Source organism: Pollicipes pollicipes, unplaced genomic scaffold (genome assembly GCF_011947565.3).
Source record: "Pollicipes pollicipes isolate AB1234 unplaced genomic scaffold, Ppol_2.1 Scaffold_6138;HRSCAF=7277_pilon_pilon_pilon, whole genome shotgun sequence".
Classification (NCBI taxonomy): Eukaryota; Metazoa; Arthropoda; class Thecostraca; order Pollicipedomorpha; family Pollicipedidae; genus Pollicipes; species Pollicipes pollicipes.
The window spans coordinates 16671501-16689433 of record NW_023596818.1 but is presented as its reverse complement, the minus strand read 5'-3'; the positions used below and the strand labels follow the sequence as shown (position 1 = coordinate 16689433).

At 52.4% G+C, this 17933-nt stretch overlaps 2 protein-coding genes across 2 annotated transcripts in view; both read left to right on the top strand.

Annotated features, from left to right (window-relative positions):
• Positions 1–2389: 2389 nt before the first annotated feature.
• Positions 2390–4735, top strand: LOC119106201 (uncharacterized). The gene is made up of 2 exons (XM_037229808.1): positions 2390–3018; positions 4112–4735. The coding sequence occupies exons 1-2, from the start codon at positions 2612–2614 to the stop codon at positions 4473–4475; spliced, it is 771 nt and encodes a 256-aa protein (XP_037085703.1). The 5' UTR covers positions 2390–2611; the 3' UTR covers positions 4476–4735.
• A 3546-nt stretch (positions 4736–8281) lies between these two features.
• The window catches only part of LOC119105378 (uncharacterized), a 29464-nt gene continuing 19812 nt past the window's right edge, over positions 8282–17933 (top strand). The window contains exons 1-2 of the mRNA XM_037228844.1: positions 8282–8361; positions 15226–15471. Of these exons, the coding sequence (XP_037084739.1) occupies positions 15366–15471 (106 nt within the window). The 5' untranslated portion in view covers positions 8282–8361; positions 15226–15365. The remainder of the gene's footprint in view (positions 8362–15225; positions 15472–17933) is intronic.

Below are 17933 nucleotides of genomic sequence, written 5' to 3'. Positions count from 1 at the left end.
CTCGGAACTGGGGAAATGTGGCTGAGAAGACAGCGGGGGTGACGCATGCCAACTGCCGGGCTCGTGATAGGTGTGTACCGGTCGTGTGGGCGAGTGGCAATTTGAGCGCTGCGAGAGATGCTGGTGTGAGGCGGACGTTGGTTGGCCAAGGCTGTAAAATGTCGCCGCGTGACGACGCGAGCGGCTCTCGATGAATTTGTTGGAGTAGGGACGCGTGTGAGGGGCCGCGTCATAGCCTAGTGATTGTTTTAGACGCAGGACACGTTGGTCGTTGCACTTTTCACAAGAGCCTGATTTTGTTGTGTATGTGTGATTATGCACCACAGTAGTGGGTAAAGTATGCTGTGCGTAGTTCTGAAATGCCGAATTAAATATATTTATCTCATACTTGTTTCGCTGTGTAGAACGTGTTTATTGTGTGTAGCTGGTTCAAGCGCACGCAGACACATGGTACCGCAAGGCAGCAATCACATTTGGGGGAGTAGAGGGAGTCATTCAGTTTTGATTTATATCTTGTTCCTAGAGACGTTTTACCCACTCAGTAACTGGCCGCCTCCGCAACCCGCGACCCAACACTGCGTGCTTTGACGTCTTGCAGGTGTCCAGGCTTAAGAAGTGGTCGGATTTGTTTCGTTTGACGTAGGCGGGAGAGGCAGCGGGTGCCTCGTGGTTTGTTTGACATAAGTTAATGTGTTGAACAAGGCTGGGGTACTTCCTACTCTGCGCACCGCCTAGAAGAGTACTTTTCATAGTACATATCAATGGTTGATAACGGCGTTTAATCTGCACCAATCATTGTATTGAATGGTCCTTTCAGTTTCCACGTTAACTCATGGTTTTAGTGTTGGAAAAACTGAATATAGGTATTAAAAAAGGTATTCGGAGTGCCATTCTTCTTCTCTCTCTCGTCTCTCGCTCTCTCTCCACTCTCTCTCGGCTCTCTCTCTCTCTCTCTCTCCCCTTCCCTCTCGTCTACTCTCTCCTCCCGTCTCTCTATCTCTCCTCTCTCTCAAATCTCCTCCAACCTCGAATCTAGGCCGATCTATAATCGCGGCCGCTCATTCGGAGACGAATCCTCTCTCTGCTCTCTCTCTCTCTCTCTCTCTCTCTCTATCTCTCATCTCTCTCTCTCCTCTCTCTCTCTCTCTCTCTCTCTCTCTCTCGCTCTCTCTCTCTCTCTCTCTCTCTCTTCTCTCTCCTTCTCTCTCTTTCTCCTCTCTCTCTCTCTCTCTCATCTCCGTGCCATGGCTCGTATTATCTGTGATGCATGGATCGTGTTATCCTTTTCCACGTCCCATATCATGTACCCTTATATGACGTGTGAGTGCTCCGAGGGACGGGGAGAGGTACTGCGCCGAAGATCCAGAAAGACAGAGGGTCACTGGTATCTCGCCACACGCACCAACCAGTCGTCGTGCCTCTCCATCACGGAAGCCGCCGGTCCCGGGAGAGGCGGCGGGTCTGACCCGCCCCGCTCGCCAGCGCTGCCCGGGCGGCGCCCGCCGAGCGCGCTCTTCCGCGTCGGAGAACTCACCATGACAACTGGGTGCCCGTGCGACCGTGGGTAGAGGATAGACACGCAGAGGTGTCATCGTGGAGCATTACTGTTAATTACTGGCACGGCATCGCGTAAGGTGCATGCGAGGTTCTCAAAAATAATACCATGGCTCGATCAATGTCAAAGTTTTTTTTCTTTTCTCCAGCGTCCGAAGAGCTCTGTGTTGGCATGTCAGTCCCTCACCCCGCTTGGCTATTCGAAAATTAAGATTCCGCAGCAGCTTGCGCGATGCGAGGCCCTCGGGACCAGTGGAATAACTCCGGCCATCGGATGGCCAAATGCCCTGAAATGCTCGAACCAGGGACTCTCCGGGCAACACGCAGGTGTCGAAGCATGCCTACACTGAGGTAGCTAGATTCTCCGCACGGACCGGATGGTATCAAGTCTAGCCTCCTGGCCCAAGTCGGGTGATATAAATTAAGCCTAGCCTCCTGGCCCAAGTAGGGTGGTATCAAGTCTAGCCTTTTAGCCCAAATGGGGCACATGCCCAGTCTTAGCATCACCGAGACGAACCTTAGAAAATGCCTCAACAATCTCTTGTTGATTGAAATAGACTTTTCAGGGTTTATCTTTCACGTGAAACGTATGCGCTTTCAATATGGAACTCGTCATCACACGGGTGCTCGACCATGACTGACTGCTGCGTACATATGAACACCGGGCTCCCAAACATTCATCCACAGTCCCATGTTACAGTTTGATAGCCGTGGGAAACTCCAGACTGTATCTGCATCGGCAAGGCTACGTGAAAACATTCGCCGCGATCGGCATGGCGACAACCAAAACAAACGAGCGACAAGAACCGGCCACGAGGACCCCGCCGTACAGCCGGCGCCTCGCCTGGCTGTGCCGCTGACGCCTCGTCCGAACGCTCCACCGGCGCCTCACCTCGTGGCATCATGGCGTTGCCGGGCGGCGCGCTCTGCCTGCTGGCTCTCCCCGGCCTGGCCGTGCTGGTGCGCTGTCCAAACGATCCGCGCTCGCGGCTTCGTGCGATTTGGCCCGGCCGACTCGGCGGCGTCCGGCTCCGTGGCGGAGAACCTGAAGGTCGCGATGGTGGGCGAGTGCGCGGCGCGCACGCTCTACCACAATTACCGAGGCTTCAACTTCAACCGCGCGCCGGACGGCAACGGCTTGCACGACTGCCAAGTGACTAACGCCTACCCGGGCTGCTACACGCACACGTGGCAGGCGCGCGGCGGCTGGGACTTCTACTACGGCGGCTACGCGGGGCAGGACGAAGTGCGCTCCTCGCGGCACTCCTACTACGGCATGAACACGGAGTCCTACCCGAACGACTTCCCGCCGACGCTGTCGATAGAGGACCCCTATCGCCGATGGGGGGCCGACTGCAACCGGCCGACGAACGCCGCCGAGCGCGAATGTAGTCGCTACGTGCTCACCGGCCTGTACAACGACGCTGCAACGTTTGACGACATGGACCGCATCCGCTGCTACAGGTCGGTTGGTCGGGGGGCGGGGTTCTGCGCGTCACGGTGGCCCCGTGACGGCGTGGGCAGTCCGAGGCTCGGGCCATGCCGCCGTGCTCAACGGTCTGAGACGGGTGTGTTTTGCTGACGTCATGCGGCAGACCCAGGTCCGTGTGGTCCGGCGGACAGCCAGCGACTACCACAAGAAGTTGTCTCTCGACATTTTATGTGCCCTTCTACTCAGAAATCCCACTCGACCCATGATGTGCCCTACTACCCAGAGCCCCCAGTCGACCTTTTATGTGCGCCTCTACTCAGAATTTCCATTCTGGTGACGCACCAAATCTTCTGCTCCACTACAGGTGGTAACTACTCAAATATGATTGAAGATATCTCCGTTCACTGTTTTGGGCTTTTGCACGAATTGCTGCTCATGACAAGCTCAGTAGCAAATACTGCTGACGTCACGAGCCCGCCTAAATGTTCCACCGCTGTCCAGCCCTGTCTGACGAACATACTCCTCCCGCTTACCTGGGCGGCGGTGAAGCCCACAGAAACGCCGTCCCGTGCCCCCCAGCCGCGGGAGGCCGGCACTGAAGCCGCCGCGTGCCCCCAGCCGCGGGAGGTCGGCACTGAAGCCGCCCCGTGTCCCCAGCGGCGAGAGGCCGGCACTGACGCCGCCCCGTGTCCCCAGCCGCGGGAGGCCGGCACTGAAGCCGCCGCGTGCCCCCAGCCGCGGGAGGTCGGCACTGAAGCCGCCCCGTGTCCCCAGCCGCGAGAGGCCGGCACTGACGCCGCCCCGTGTCCCCAGCCGCGGGAGGCCGGCACTGAAGCCGCCCCGTGTCCCCAGCCGCGGGAGGCCGGCACTGAAGCCGCCGCGTGCCCCCAGCCGCGGGAGGCCCACACTGACGCCGCCCCGTGTCCCTGGCCGCGGGGGGCCGGCACTGAAGCCGCCGCGTGCCCCCAGCCGCGGGAGGCCCACACTGACGCCGCCGCGTGCCCCCAGCCGCGGGAGGCCCACACTGACGCCGCCCCGTGTCCCTGGCCGCGGGAGGCCGGCACTGATGCGGCAGCGTGCTCCTGGCCGTGAGAGGCCCACACTGACGCCGCCCCGTGCCCCCAGCTACGGCGAGGAGTTCCGCGTGTCGCAGCAGGTCGCCACCGTGGTGGACGTGGCGCTCCGTTGGCACCCCAGCGAGCACCAGTGTCCGCAGCACCAGGTGGTGACGGCGCTCAGCGATACCAGCGACTACGACCACAGCTCCGTCGACCTGATGAAGTGTAACCTGCTGCTGAGCAACTGGCGCGTCAACTATGACGAATGCAGCACTCAAGACCCGTCCAGCTCCGGCAGCGGGCCCTCTGGCGACAACGACAACTGGCACGTGGACACGCCGACAGACCAGATCTGGGCGGTGGTTGGGCTCTGGCGCGTGAACAGGCTGTACAAGGGCTTCAAAAGCTGCCGGCTGTACCGCATCGCCTAGGCGGCGGGAGGGCGTGGTGCGGGGCACCTCGGGACATGCACAGGCCCTCCCAGCAGATGCCTTGTCCGGGGATGTCGCGGGGCACGGGAGGGGTGTTCACTTTGGTGGCGGCGTGTGGGCGATGAACCGTTTGGTTGCCGATCGTCTGGCACAAGCACACTGTGTGATTTTGGATAGTTAATGTACAATTGTAGGCGTGGGATTGCATCTCGCTGGAATGCTTCGGCCGGGTGCTCGTGGAATACATCGGACCCGATCGACTTTTTTCTCTTCGCATTTTTAAAGTAGCTTGACTTTGGAATGGGTCTGGAGCCTGTGAGGGCTCCAGACCCCTTCCTACAGGCGTAGGAAGCAGTTTGTGAGCACCATGACATTCCTCCTTGCCGAGAATGCTGGACATTAATCCAACGGCGAAGCATGTAAATAATTTACTTCAAATGGGTTCCGGCACCCCACTTTCTGAGACGCGCTTTCAATATATGGTATTTTGTCCAGGTGCCGAATAAATATATTGAATTGATCTGGTATTTACGTGAGCATACTTCTCACAGGGGCATAGCTTCACAAAATTAATTTAGTGGGGGGCGGGGAGGGGGACTAAATAGTGAAAAATGACGCAACCTGCCCCAAAATATGACAACAAACAGGTTTCTCCCCAGATTTGCTCCACTTTCTTCCTAAAGTTGGGGGATGGCTCGAGCCCAAGTTGAGGAGGCTAAAGCCTCCCCAAACTGCATAGAAAACTACGCTCCAGCCCACTCACGTTGAAATCGTCACTATCAAGATAGGAATACACTTCTGCAAATATTGATACTTGATAACAATGTCCTATTCCTTATGGACGAAATATGTGTTCTGATGGAAGGTTGAGGAAACAAAAAGTGCGAGCAGTATTTTAAGCAATGAAACTCACGGCCAGATAATGAAATTCAACACCACGCACATTTGACACAATTGCTGCTACCTTGTATGCATTTGCACAGAGCAAATGGTAAGTTGGTGATTATGTCGTATCCATGCGAGATTTTTAGAGGATGATAGCCCTTTCACCCTGGTATTATTGAGACGATCCAAATGCGACACAAAATCTAGAATACACACAAACGAGGAAGAATAGGAGCAAGACCCATATCAATAACATCGGCTCTATGAAAATAGCAGATAAATGTTACTCAAGACACGTTTGCGTTAAGACCGGCGATGTCTTTCGCTCCTGTCTGTCCTAGCTTTTGCTTGGTTTAGATTTGGTATCGGATTACATCCCTGCTAGCGCGAAAAGGCCCCAGGAGCTCCTTCTTGTCGGTCCTTCCATTTTTTGCCCTAGAAATTTTTAACATCCTGTCTCTTTGACACTTTCTTGTCACCGTTCAACACAACTGCCTCACACGTATGAGATGACTGATGAACAGATTAGCCAGACCCAATGGTGCACCATTGGGCCCCATTGGGCCCACTGGGTCGCATGGGACCTTCTTCAGGAGGTGGAGCAAAGTGCGAGGTCGCTGGGTCATCTCAATCTGACTCCACAAGTTTGTGATGCGTGAACCGTAACAACTTCTCCGCGTGAACAATAGACTCGGTATCTGGCCGACTGATTGGCCAATGAAACGTCACAAATACGTCCCACAGTCCCGTCGCCGTAAATGGGCACGCCTCTCTGGATGTCTCTCTAAGTGAGCACGTCTCTCTGGATGGGTATTCATATGATGCGTCCCGCCATCCTGCCACCGACGACAAGATAAGGGATTCCGCCTAACATTGTGGACGCTACGTGGCCATCTATTAGGGGCACCTGCGTTCTGAATCGACAATCATCATCGTCACGCACATCAGCGAATAAATGACGTCAGAAGATGCTCTCGCTCAACTTAGACAGACTGGCATAGCCGGAGGATGTTTGCAAGGGTCAAGCTGAAAGGGGTTTCTGTCTGTCTGATATCTTCGTTTGTGCACCAAGCTCTGATACACCAATCCGGCTGCATGTTTGATGATTAAGGATCACAAAGAAAGTGATGGTCAGATCAACAAATAGATGGACCGCAGGCGTCATCACACCAAACGTCCCTCTACCGCGTCAACGGATCTATACAGGTGAATAGGCAAGGAAGCTTCGTGCTGCTTGGCGCATCGAGGCGTGGCGTGGTTGGTGACCGGCGGTGGCGTACCAGAGGGTCGTCCAGTGAGGCTGGCGTGTCGTCTGGGGCGTGTTGGGAACGTCAGAAGATGTTGGGGCGTCGGACCGGTCGTCAAGGTAGTTTTTTACATGCGTCATCACACGCTTAATGAGAAACTTACGCGGTAGGTGAGCGGGGTACGAGCCTCGCCTCAGCCCCTGCTCCTAAGCTTGCACACTATAAAATCTGCATAACTCAGAGGTATATGGGCCGACAAAATGAAACAAAACAAAGGGCGTTCATGACCGTTAATACAGTAGAAATTGAGCATCGCTATTCAGTTGAATTGTGACGTCTTCATGGATTTCTCTGAGATTTTCCGTGTCGGTAGATTTTGTGCTGCTGCGTCGCGTGGTAGTTTTTCGTGGATGAAGTAAAAATATCAGTACTGATATGAGATCTCACTTTTCTATAAAAGTTCACATTTGGCCTTGTACTCAAAGGAAATGTCCCACACTTCAAGATGTTGAAGCCAACAACAGATCTGATGAAATAAGCTTACCAGTAACTATTGGTATACTTTTCAGTGAGAAGGCTGCTCTAGACAACATAATAGTTCTGTTGAGAAAATATTCTCCTCAATACGTCATTGTTTCATTTTGTCACCTCACCTTGTGTAGCAGTGATTCAGAGCCAGTTCATGGCCGTTACATCTGGAAATCGTGCTCACGAACGCCAGATATGAACGGCTCGACAGCCAAATTTTCTCCGCCTTGAGCAGCGCACCGCCAATGAAGTGACGGAATTTGAACGTTTTCATGGCGTGATAGATGCCTGGACAATCTTGAGATAGTCCCCCCGAAATCTTTAGCTCATCATTGCGGGTTTTAGCTCAGAATCTAGATGGGCTTAGATCTTAAGAACGGCAGAGCTGTGAACTGCCCCGCATGCACTGCAAAATTACCGTTTCAGTTCAAAATCCCGGTATAAATTTTGAACACTTCTTTTTAGTACGAACGAGGTGACAACAGACATGAGAGTCAATAACGACCACTTCTTAGATGGTTGTAAAACACAAACTGAATGAGCAACACACCTTTGAAATCTCATTTCAAGTGTCCGGTCAAGTCACCAGAAAGTCTGTATTTGATGAGCGCTTAGCACTCGCAAAGCTTCTCCGATGCGGCCCTCCCGCGCCCATTTAAAAACATTGTTACTTGAAAACAGGTTGACAGTGGACAGGGACGTAGCTAAGACGAGGGTCAGACGGGGGAGGGGGGGTCCTTCCCCGAGTTAAGAGTTTTATACCCGGCTCCACCAGGGACTGTTGGCTGTACTGGGCGATTTTGCTGTTCTACGGGTAACTATCTCCTCTAGATGAGTGCGTGCCATCCCGCCCAATAAAGGTTGTGGTGTCATGCTGGTCATTGCAGCCCTCAAACCTGCCACCTTTTAGGGGCATCATAGCTTGGTCCTGAGGCCTACATCCGCAGAGTTTTTGCGAAAATTTACATTTTTCCTACGAGACGGCCCCCCAATAGCGTCCAGGTCCGGTATTCGGGACCCTCGGGGCCTTCAGGGTGCTCAGTGCACGCTGCAGCCTCGCTCTGCCGGCGCGGTGGCCGGTGCACGAGACGGTCCGTGATGACCCGACGACGGTGGAGGCGGAGCACGGCGTGCTCAGTCGGTTGGCGGTCGTCACGGGCGACGGTGCGCTACCCCTCGGCTCGAATCCGGAGGCGCGTGCGACGCCAGCGACGAGCGACGCGCAGGTGAGCGGCTGCGGAGACACCGGACGGCGGGCGGTTACCGGCTAGACGGGGGGCCGGGCCGTGGTGGGTAGCGTGACGTCACGGTCAGCTTGACTGGTGACTTCGTTGTCAGGCCCGTGATGTAGATTGCTCAGCAACTGGTGGCCACAAGGATAGGCCACCTGTAGTTTTTGTTTGAAGTGCCATGACTTCACAGCGAAGTTGTACACGTGCCTAGGCGTTAACAAAATGGCGTGTGGAAATCTGAGAACAAATTATGTAATCACGAGGGATAACAAGGGTTTCCCGAGATGTTAGCACCGGAGCGTCAGCACTCGAACAGAAGCAAACTTTGATCGGACCTGAACTTGGAGAGGGCTTGTCTGAGCCTAGTTTTCACGTCCGCGTATGTGTGTGCCAACGGCGATCATTCTGTGCACCTTCGGTACGCACCGTTTTCCTCTGGCCGGAGGTTAAGCGTTATCGTGTCCTAGGTACGATCACCCACTGTCAGTTGCTCATGTCCTCGTGCAGTGTCCCCACCGGGGAGCTGAGCGTCATCGTTACTTCGACCCGCACACGCGGTGGAGGTTGTCTCTACGCTCCTTTATGAGGGGGAACCGATCTTTGACACGAGGATCGTTTGAGGTCACGGAGCATATAAGTTTTAAGATGATGTTCTCACCTCTTTAACGCCCCGTGGCTGTGTGTGACTCCAACTTTGGTACGCCAAATTCAAGCTTGGCGACCTGGACGGCCGGGCACTCTGTACGCACGCGTCGTTGAAATGAAGATTGCCTGGCCAGGTAGTGGGCGCAGAATGATCGTTGCAGTTGCCGCGCCCATAAAACAAAAATGTCATCACCACCGAGGCTGCCACTCTGTTTTACTAGCTGTCGGACACATCCGGTGGGGCGCATGCGTCCGGGTTAAGACGTCATACCATGCCCATTGGTCGCTACGTTCATCATTTCCGACCCATTCAGTCCGGCGTTGCCAGGGTGCTCCGTGATGCACTTTTTGGGCAGTCCTTTTTCTGTACACCTTGATGCCTGACATTTGACCATCGGCCGCGCATGCCCACGGTCTGCTGAGTTGTTGACTTCGACACGCTGAAACGAGGAGAATGCGAATGAATGCGAGCGACTGGAGCTCTCTGCATTGAAGGCAGGGCATACATGGGCGGGAGACCAGTGTTAGGCCGTGCGGTACGCGGATCGAATGGCAGCTTGTTAGATGCCTTTGCTAATGGTAAATCTAGAGAAGATGCCTTACTTCTCCTCGTCTTACCAATACTGATCTTGGCCAATCTTCCACCACGATTGGGGGTCGATATGTACATATATGAGGCATAGCATCAGACGACTTTGGATTCCCTGCTCCGCTAGGTATATCTTGACGCTTGTATTACTCCGCCTCTGCTCACATTTGTTATTAAGCTGCACGCAGCCGCGGGTCTGAGACAACCGCGCCCGGTCGGGGGGGGGGGGGGGGGAATTAACTTCCTCCTGTGACGTCCAACTTCCAGACGTCGTATGAAAAATCCAAAGATACCGCAGTGGAGGTCTCGTCAAATCATGAAGAATGCTCACAAAATTTGTGATGTTAGGTTAAATGTGGAGTCGCCAAATGTTATGATAGGTCGAAAACAGTCGCTCTGATAGGTACACTTAAAATATATGTTGACATTCCAGCGCGGATATTCAAGATGCGGTAATAAGCATTAAGACTGGGGGGGGGGGGGGGGGGGGAGGGGCATTCCAACAATTTCTGTCCACTCACAAGCGGTAGGTCAAATTACGTCACCGTTCATAATTGGTCTACCAGAAACCTACATGAACGATATTTTTTCACAGTGTGCTTCTGACTAAGTTAATTTTATCAAGTGCAGCTGTGGGACAAAAGCATCCCAGACAGTAGAGTATCATTTTGGGTTGACCTAGAGGTCATGAAAGGTCAAATTAGGTAAAACTCATGAACCATCCGAATGAAAAAACTGGACTGCTATCCGGGTCTATCTGACCAGTACAATGCTCTTTCGTGGTCAGAAATGGTGTATTGTAAATCTTCAGGTACTCAAGATTGCACAGCTGTTGTCTTCATTATGCCTAGCTCCTTCGACGCCTCGCAACGTAATTGTAATAAGCTGAGGACAGGCGCGTTGGTGCATGAAATTATACATCATCAGCTTTACAAACATGACAACGGAGTAGTTGAACGCGTCGCACTCGTTCATCTAGCCTTCCCAATACTGCCAACATAGGTCATTGATCTTTTTTGACGTCATATGATCTTGCATGTCTTCATGCCATCTATTGTGACCTCAGTATGCATTAGACTGATACAGAGAGCAAGTTTTCAGTTGGGTATTTGAATTCTGCGTCCAAAATTACCTGATAAAACTGCCTATTTCCAGCTAAGCATGTGTTTTGCAGAAGGTATCCATAGAGGCAGGCAATGACCTGGGCCAAGGCCACATGATCTGTGGTCATAAAATGGTTTTGCAAGTGAATTAGCACTATTTACATTGCATGCAAACACCAAAACTAAACGAACATGCGTGCAAATTTGCATTATTTACAAAGAATAGCAAAAGTTTATGTGACTTCATGTCACTGACCCTGCCCTATGACCCACAAAAAGATATGTGTTGTCAAAGTTTTTAGAAGGTTGACCTTTTTGATCTGACGTTGGTCACTGCTCTAAGTGGATAAAAACTTTAAAGTTGCACAAAGGATGCAAAGTTCATAGATGAATAGGTGCTACAAATTTTGTGCCGCTGCGGACGTTCATCTTTTTACCTGTGCTCGAAAGGCCGTGAGGGGAAGTCAACTTCCCGCCTCCCCCGGGCGCAGGATTAACAGATACCTCAAAATTTTATTTTCCATTATGATCCACTTTTTCTGTTCAGACCTAGCTTCGAGCCATGGACAAGAAGGCTACAGAGATTCCGGTCTTGATGCTGATTTGGTGATTCAAGAGCGATGATGATTTGCCCACCATTCGGATGTAGGTGAGGCAGGACATAACCTTAGGAGTCCAGGTTCTGTGGAGCCTGTTTATGCTTGGTGACTTCAAGTGAGATAGAACTTGGATGATACCATAGCAACATATGTGGAAGGGGAACATGGGCTTACTACGTATAGTAAACAATGCCAAGTTAGAGTGAAAGACTCACATAAAGATAGCGAAAAGGAGTAAAAGTATCTTTCATGGGGTATTGTTCTACACCTAGGGACGGCAATTCTGGGATACTGCCGGTATTTCAAGGCATTTCCCGCTGTCGATTCAGCGAACGTTCGCGGAGTCACTGCGGCACGGTCACGTCTGAGGGTGCAGTGCGTACTGCACCACACTGCACCTGTGTGGTGCAGCACTGTCTTTCCAACGAAGGAATAGGCCGGCAACACTTCACGTGGATGCACCGCTGTGCCTGCGCACCGCTGTGTGCGCGTCACGTCTGAGCACTCTGAAAAGGTACAAACATTTGTATTATGACCCAAAATGGAATCATCACCTGTCATGTCGGACCACGGAAATACACGCGGTGGACCGTCTGCACGTTCTAGTGCCACACCTCCTGGATAAGTCCCATTCATACGCCTGTGATCCGGTGTCATCGATCATCGATGGTTTGTGTGCCGCAAATGGGCATTTGGCAGCAGCCCGCTGCGCCAGTCAACTGGAACCGCTGCGCCGCTGATCATTGCTGCCATATTATGACGCACGGCCCGTAATAGCCAAACCAAGAGACATTCGTGGACGAAGGGCTGTTAGCGACGAAGGAGCTCGTGACAATGCCGATTGATGTCAAACTGCGCAATATCCATCGCCCAGCTAAGGCACATCGGCAAGGGGCCTGTAATGGCATGATGTATGGTCTTGCTGCATTCCGATGCGTTCGACCATAGATGGTCTGCCACTGACGTGTTCTGAGTGGTTTTAACATCAGACCCATAATGGGCGGTATGATTTTTCGTTCATAGGCCAATAATCAAGGCAACTGGTGCCGAAATCAAAATAAATTGCATGTAGTTAAGCCAAAAGTCACTCGTTTGCAGCATAAAATCACGTAGCCACATGACGCACCTAGTGGAGTGACAAGAACTCGTGTGTTGTGAGTTTATTTATTTATTTGACATATCGAGTAATTTGAAAAATCTGGCATCCTTGTCATCCCAAATGTGCTTGTGCTTCGTTGGAAGCGGAGCATGCACAAACTGCTGAGTGGCGTCGTTCGTTTTTGACAGAATAATACTTACACCAACAGACTCTGACGAACTCGGGTTATCAATCTGCATCCATCTAAATGGCCCTTGTCACCTTTACCTTTAACCCCCGCCACCTCCGTCGCCGCCGCCGCCGCCGGCGGCTTCCTACGTCCCTGTCGTGAAGAATGGACGAGGTTGTTTCGGCGGCGAGCCCCCATTGCTCCGCCTGACATCTCCGCCCGGCCGCAATAGGCCGACGCAAATGCCGGCTGAAGGTCGCACCCACGTAGACTTAAGCGGCACACTCTGGAGGTAAGTTCTAAATGGGATTCCGGCTGATGACCGCTAGACGTCGTCGCGGATTGTGTAAGCAATTCATGGATTGGATCGGTCCAGTTCGGGGCAGCTGCAAGTATCGCGGGTCAGGATTGGAATTGGAATAAAACAACGCGCAGCGCAAATGGATTATGACAGTTGGAACAGACAACAGTTTGTTCAAGAAGCACTGAGTGCTCACTCCTCATTTTGTACACACCTCATTTGCCTTTTTGTGAAGCGGGACTGAATCGTAATGCATCGCTCGGGGAAGTGGTTTCCTGTGACGGAGTCGACCGACCCGGCTTAGAAATTCGCTAAAACGTCGCTTAGTGTGCAGATTGGCTTCAAGATCCGATGAACCAGATTGGACTGCGAAAACCAATCCATGCCGAGTTGTTGCAGCGCCCACCACCGCGCCGCACAAGCCGGCTGCATGGCGATCCCGCCGGCGGCCCATCGGGAAAAGCGCCGCTGCATTCGGCCGGCTATCGGCCCGATCTGGGCGGCGGGCGGTCGCTGCGCAGTCTCCAGGTCACGTGTCACGTTGCCGGCGGCGCCCCGGCCGGGATGTGGCGGCTCTCAAGCTCGTCTGACGCGCGCCGAGCTGACCCGATAAAGGCGCTGTCTGCGCCACCTCGCGCCGGCCCTCGACGGCTGCCGCGCCTGATGGAGGGGTCGGGGCAGGGAGGTTCTGCTGCCGAGAAGGTCTCGCGCCGCCCCACTCACTGGCACAGACGTCGCCAGTTCTCGAGCTGAGCGACACTCTCTGTCAGCGTTCAGCGCACTCAGCACCGGTGGGCCTGCAGAGCTCGCGTCTGGCTCTTTTCTGGACAGGGAGGTCGAAATGGGGTTGGCGCAGTCCGACACGTAATGTAAATCCCGGTATTGTATTATCATCCGGCTCTATCTTAATCTCTACGTCCCGCCAGGTGTCTATGTCCTTATTTATCCCCGTGACAGGGTGTATCAATCCTTCGGTAGGGTACGAGAACAGAAAACATAAAATTTCGAGAAGCTCTACTCCAACGATTGTCTGAATAATGCACAGTTGGTTAGAAAAGGCAGAATGAGAGCAAAGATAACGCTGGCTGTCCGAAGCCTTAACACCTGAGGGCTCAAAATGCCCATTTTATTAGAAAAAACAGTCGTGTCAGTCAGTTGTGATTAATCGAATTTTGGGCAACTGTTAGACACATTGGAAATGGAACGCGTTTTTTTACATTTGCTAGCCTTTGCCGCGGCCACTTCACGCTTCTTTTCGTCTTTTCGTACCCTTCGATCATTTTCGCGTAAGAATAGCTTGCAGCTGTTGCAATTGGGACAAGTGAGCTTTAGCCCCAATCTTCATGCAAGTGTCATATTGAACCTGTACTTCCCAGCATTTTCTTTTTAAAGCTAATTTCGAATCCGTGACAGCGAGCGTTTTGAAGCCCGGTGACTTTTTACAAGTGTCAACTTTACACAGACAACCATAATTTGAACAACCCACACATCTGAAGACGACTGCAGGATCAGCTCTTTGTGAAATGTTCGGAAAATCACAGGTTGTCCAGGATGAAAGGCCCTTGTACGGTGGTCATTTCACTGTACCTGACTGAGTGGTTAAAACCGTGCCATCCGCTTCGAATTGCACTCCACTTTTTGTTAGCAAGGCGTTAAATAATCCACGCAAATATCCACGCACGTCTGGTATCTCGCCCATTGAATATATGAAACGTGGCATTGAAGCTAGGAATATTCGCGCACTAAATACTGTTCAATGCAACTCGATATAAGAATATTTTGCTCAAACTTTCTGACCCCTTGTCACTCTTGAGGATACGTGCAGCTCAAATTATTGAGTGACTTTAATAAAATTGTTATTTAGCATTACAGCATCGTTTAACCAAGACCTCTCGGCATACTGAAGATTGCTAACTTAACGTACTCAAAATGTTAAAAAAAAACACGAAATAACGCAAGGACAAGATTCAAGACAAAGTCGGTCGACATTTCCGGAACGCCGGGTGCGCAGCTGTCGTATGCTCAGCTCGATGTTCGTTGTAAATTCCGGCGGCTTCGAACGGGCCTTGAACGTCTTCCGGTTAGAAATGCGAGGCGTTACGGCCTGTCACTTGTCATGCGCCAACTGTGCGAAACTCCATGATGTGCTGGTATGTAGCTGGCATTTAAAGTAGCCTAAGTGTAATGCTAAGCGAAGCTGGAGGTTCAGTGATCCAAGTCAGGCTGGAGGCAATGAAAATGAAGCACGACCAAGACTAGATTATTGTCAGAAATCATCACTACCCACATCGCGTTCCCTGCTGCCCTTTAAAGCAGCCGTCCACCCCACGCGTTGTGTTCCATATCTTCGCAGGAACAGGGGCAGGAGCAAGGCTGGAGCAGGAGCCAGAGCAGGGATAGCGACACAAGCAGGAGCAGGAGCCGGAGCAGGAGCACCATGCCGCGTTGGCCTCGTGTCACCGCACACCTGGCCCCGGGCGTGCTTGGCATACGATGTTGAGAAGACGGGACGGTTTCTGTTTGTGCTCCGCAAACTGGCCGGTCGTCCTGGCTCTGGCCGTACTGATCCTGCGGCCGCGCGGGGCTTCAGGGTTAACAGGTACATGTGTGGGTGTGAGATATCCGTACGTCCTCCCGTTGGTCATGCTCGATCGTTGCAGTTCACCCAGTCGCCGCTCGCCTGACGCTGCGTCCTCTCTTCCTCGTCTCTCCTCTTCAGCTATCTTATTCTCTCTCCACGGCTATTAGCCCGCTGTCTCTCTCCCGCCCGCTCTCCTGTCTCTCTCTCTCTCGCGCCTCTCTTCTCAGCTCTCTCCTATTTTAGATACTCTATTCTTCTCTTCTCTCTCTCTACGCCTTGATCTATCTCTCTCTCTCTCTCTCTATTCTCTCTCGCTCTCTCTCTCTTCTTCCGCGCGCTCTCTCTCTCTTCTTCCTCTATCTCTCTAGCTCTCTTATCTCTCTTCTCTCTCTTCTCTCTCTCTCTTATCTCTTCTCTCTCTCCTCTCTCTCTCTCTCTCCTCTCTTCTCTCTCTCTCCTCTCTCTCTCTCTCTCTCTCTCTCTCTCCTCTCTCTCTTCTCCTCTTCTCTCTCTCTCTCTCTCTTTGTTTTTTTCCTGCATGGTGTTTTTTTGTACCCCCTCAGCCCACTACGAGCATTATACTACGTGGGGACGTTAAGACGAATGACACCGTCCATTTCAGCACAAATGGATCTGCTATCACAATAACGCTACCAGAACAGATATACTAAAAGAATACGCCAGGGCTGGACGAGAAATATATGGCGAAGTCTTATTAGGTTTGCGTAAAACACACGACGCCCACTTGCCACTTTGATGGAGTGTTGGCGCAAGGCGTCGCTGATGAAAGCTGCGTATAGAACCCTGAAACTCACGAGTTCCGGCACCTGGGAGATTCATTAGAAATCGGCGGTAGCAGTATGCCATCGAAAAAATGGTGGGCATACGTCGCAATATTTTCACATCATGACGCGCTTGACATTTCACGGCCAGTCCTGGCTTTCTATTATTTGAGCGATGCGCGGTAAACGACGCACGGGTTCTGGTTTGCATGAAGGCACGTTTCAGATGGCCAAAACCAGTCGAGGCATATCAATTCATGTGCCACCTCAATAATAACTGAAAAATTTGACTGTCCTGACACACTTAGCTTCTGGCGTGTTAATTTTCCAACATGGCAAGATTCATAAAATGTGTATGTTGTACACCCGCTTGAGATTAGATGTTTGTGCGCCCGGTTGCGGCTCTCATGCATTGATATCATGGAAATGTGTTCTAACTACGCACGCCGAACAATCACATGATAGTTGTCGTTAAACGGCTCAGTTACAAAGGCAGCAAGTTCGTCAGCACGTAGTTCTATCCACTGTTCTTCTAAACCTGGAAGAGGAAGACTGAAAATGCATGTGTGCGGCAATAAAGAAACAGTTGCCAAAAGGTCTACATTCGTGCACTTTTCGGAACGCGCTTTCCCACAGCGCAACAACCAGAGCCCCTAATGACGGGCTGATGCTCCTAATGACCGGCGCCCCTAATGATCAGATCAATCGCCTTTCATTTTTCCTCCATGACACTAACGTTTTATCGCAGCACACAACGCCCGTACGTTGTGTTAGAGGCCAAGCATTGCGGCTCAGCATAAAGTCCTCCGACTTTGTCAGCTAATTCCTCCGACGCGTATCTTCGGTGGCCATCCATTATCAGAAGCACGCGGCCAGCGGGACGAAAACGCTGAAAGTGGTCCAGCCACTGCTGGAAGATGCCGATGTTGGAATGACCATTGCCAAAGATGGCAGCTTCACTTGCAGGGGCAGATAGTGGGCGTGTGGTGGGGCTGTTTGCGGGACACCTTTGTGCATACACTGCAAAAGGGATGCAGGGATACGATAGGGGGACCGCGGAAATCTTTAAAATGCACGCCTGTCACTCTCGCATGTCATCCCGTGAGGCGGCTTTTCCGATGGTGAGCTGTACGCCCGATTCTTTTTTACGTCCCCCCCCCCCACCCCCTCCCACGCGAAGACGAGCTTTTCTGCTCGACGAATGGAGGGCTCGGGTGGGCGCCTTGTGAACCCGCGGAAGCTGACGACTTTACACTGGTAAATACCGGTTTCCGCCGGTTTTCACTGGATTTCCCTGCCGGCTTTTCCACCGGCAAATGGATTTGTTTTACCATTATTTTCAGAGCCCTGAAACATCAATGAGCGGATCTCGTTTGAGGTCAGCCCACAGCCAGTCTTTGCTGGCCTGGGCAGCCTACACGCGAGGGTAGCCCTTCTTCCAGGTAGCACAGGGTAGAGGGTAAAGGATAGAGAGTAGCACAGGTGACCTTCCCAAAACGTCCCGAAACTCAGCTCGCAGATAGCCCCGCAGTATTCGGAATTAAATATTGTGGGCCTTGCTACCCATACAAAGGCTTAGGCGACCGTGACTTACAGCAGGAACAGCTGCCCGAAGCCCCCTGTCCGTTTTGGCGTAAACCTTTCGATGGAAAGGGTGCGCCTTCCCCCCCCCCCTCCCCTCCCACATGCGCACGTCTA